This window comes from Ostrea edulis, chromosome 2, assembly GCF_947568905.1.
Source record: "Ostrea edulis chromosome 2, xbOstEdul1.1, whole genome shotgun sequence".
Classification (NCBI taxonomy): domain Eukaryota; kingdom Metazoa; phylum Mollusca; class Bivalvia; order Ostreida; family Ostreidae; genus Ostrea; species Ostrea edulis.
In genome coordinates this window covers 56,485,394-56,487,893 of record NC_079165.1, presented here as the reverse complement: position 1 = coordinate 56,487,893, position 2,500 = coordinate 56,485,394, and the positions used below count along the sequence as shown (strand labels likewise).

The 2,500-nt window shown below is 37.8% G+C and overlaps 1 protein-coding gene across 3 annotated transcripts in view; it reads left to right on the top strand.

The window, feature by feature from the left end:
* LOC125681261 (sodium- and chloride-dependent taurine transporter-like) overlaps window positions 1–2,500 on the top strand; it is a 28,465-nt gene that overhangs the window by 15,451 nt on the left and 10,514 nt on the right. The window contains exons 4-5 of one of the 3 annotated variants that reach the window (XM_048921277.2): window positions 1,556–1,694; window positions 2,246–2,380. In XM_048921277.2, coding sequence (XP_048777234.2) covers window positions 1,556–1,694; window positions 2,246–2,380 — 274 coding nt within the window. Of the gene's footprint in view, window positions 1–1,555; window positions 1,695–2,050; window positions 2,186–2,245; window positions 2,381–2,500 lie in introns of all 3 variants that reach the window. The other 2 variants (XM_048921276.2, XM_048921279.2) reach the window with 2 other exon arrangements.

Sequence of the window (2,500 nt, the reverse complement as noted above, 5' to 3'; positions counted from 1 at the left end):
CACCATGCTTGTTATGACAATATCTCGTAGGTGGATTTACTGAAAAACCTAAACATTGACAATCAGCGCGAAAATTTAGTTACTGGAGCCATTCCGACGAAGGAAAAATCATATGGTGGCAGAGAAAAATTACACTCTGCTGTTCGTTTTTAGCTCACCTGAGCTGAAAGCTCAAATGAGCTTTCCTGATTGCCTGTTGTCCGTCGTCTGTAAATTTTTACATTTTCTACTTCTTCTCCAGAACCACTGGGCCAATTTCAACAAAAAAAGCATCCTTGGGTTAAAGGCTTTCATGGTCTTCAAATGAAGGACCACGTCCCCTTCAATGGGGGAGATAATCACATAAATGCAAAAATAGGGTAGGGTCATTTAAAAATCTTCTCAAGAACCACTGGGCCAGAAGAGCTGAATTTTACATGAAAACTTCCTGATATAGTGAAGATTCAAGTTTGTTCAAATCATGGTCCCCGGGGTAGGATGGGGCCACAATAGGGATCAAAGTTTTCATACAATTATACATGGAAAACTTTAAAAATCTTCTTCTCAATAACCACTGGGCTAGCAAAGTACAAATCTACATTTACTTGAAAGCTTCCTGACATAGTACAGATTCAAGTTTGTTAAAATCATGCCCCCCCCCCGGAGGGTAGAGTGGGGCAACAATAGGGAATTAAAGTTTTACATACATATACATGTATAGGGAAATTTTTTAAAAATCTTCTCAAGAACCACTGGGCCAGAAAAGTTTACATTTACATGAAAGCTTCGTGGATGACATAGTGCAGATTCAAGTTTGTAAAAATCATAGCCCCCTGGGGTAGGTTGGGGCCACAATAGGGATCAAAGTTTTACATGGGAATATGTAGGGGAAAATCTTAAAATATGGGCCAAGGTGACTCAAGTGAGCGATATGACCCATGGGCCTCTTGTTTAACTTGATATTAAATTAAAACCCTTTCAATACCCACGAAATCGCTTTCTCCTCCGTACTTGTCCATTGGTGTAAATACTACCTAATATGGGCATATACAAATAACTGGACAACTGGAAGTTCCATCAAACATGGCGCACAAATATGAATGTAAGTTTCAAGATCCCCGGGGTAGAGGTTCTGACTCCAGGGCGGGACTAAACTTGGTATATATAGTGTTTATGTTTAATACATTTAAATAACATCTTCTTTAGAACTATTGATACTAAATTCAAAATAAATGGATATTTAGAAGGCGTAAGTAGTCCTTTACCAAAATCGTGAATTTCATGATCCGAGGGTTTAAGGGTTTTGGTTCCAGGGTGGGGCCAATATCATTATTGTCCTTTTTGTCATTTGAAAGATTTCTTTTAAGTTTGCTGATACGGTATAATTTGGGAAAACAGAAATGTCAGAGCCCTTTGGACAAGTGATACTTTTAAATAATACTAAGGTAATAGACAAGGCCTGTAGGCCTCTTGTTTATATACCTAACGCATGGAATAATTTTAAGATGTTTATTACCTCCTATTTTGAATGTCGTCTTTTTAACTTGATAGCATGTATGCCGTTTCATGATTTTAGAAACAAAGTGCTGAATATTTCCAATGGAATTGAACCTGAAAACATGGGAGAGATAAAGTGGGATTTGGCCTTGACCTTGTTATTCGCTTGGGTGGTTGTCTACTGTTGCATATGTAAGGGCATCAAATCATCCGGAAAGGTCAGTATGCGGTGATCTACATCTGATAAGATTAATAAATCTGCTATAATTCTTTTTGAGGGAAATGGAATTGCAATTTTAGCCACGGACAGTTGGATATTGCAGCATATCAACATGTATTTGGAAAGCAGTCTCTACATGCATTGCAAAATCAAAGTTTTGTTCTCTTTTAGATCAGAAGAATTCAAATTTTCAATTATTATAACTTTCAAGAAATCGTGTTTCCGTTTCAGACCAAGTTATCTTGCAGAACACTAGTATGCATACCATGGGGACTGTTAGATTGCCTCAAGAATTCTTCGAAGTGACTTAAAACTGAATATTTGTATATTATTCCAATAGTGTAATTATTACAGGTGATGTACATCACAGCCACCTCCCCCTATCTTTTTATGTTAGCTTTGCTGATCAGAAACTGCTTGCTGCCAGGAGCACGGGCAGGAATAGAATTTTATTTAACCCCTGAATGGGAAAGACTTAAAGATTTAGAGGTAAGCTTTTAAGATATCTTTATATCGGGTAAAAATAATATTCGATGAATTTCTTCACAGGTAATGTACGTGACAGCTACGTCGCCATATTTGTTCATGGCTGCCTTGCTTATCCGAAATTCAGTTCTTCCGGGTGCAAGAGATGGGGTCATATTCTATTTGAAACCCGATCTTTCGAAACTGGGCGACATGGAGGTAGAATCGGTTGTCTTGACAACTGTGACACCACGCTTTTATTAAAAAGTAACACTCATGTACTGGTGCGTGTTCATTAATCAACTTGCTTCCGTCACTTGAATTTTTTATGGCAGATAT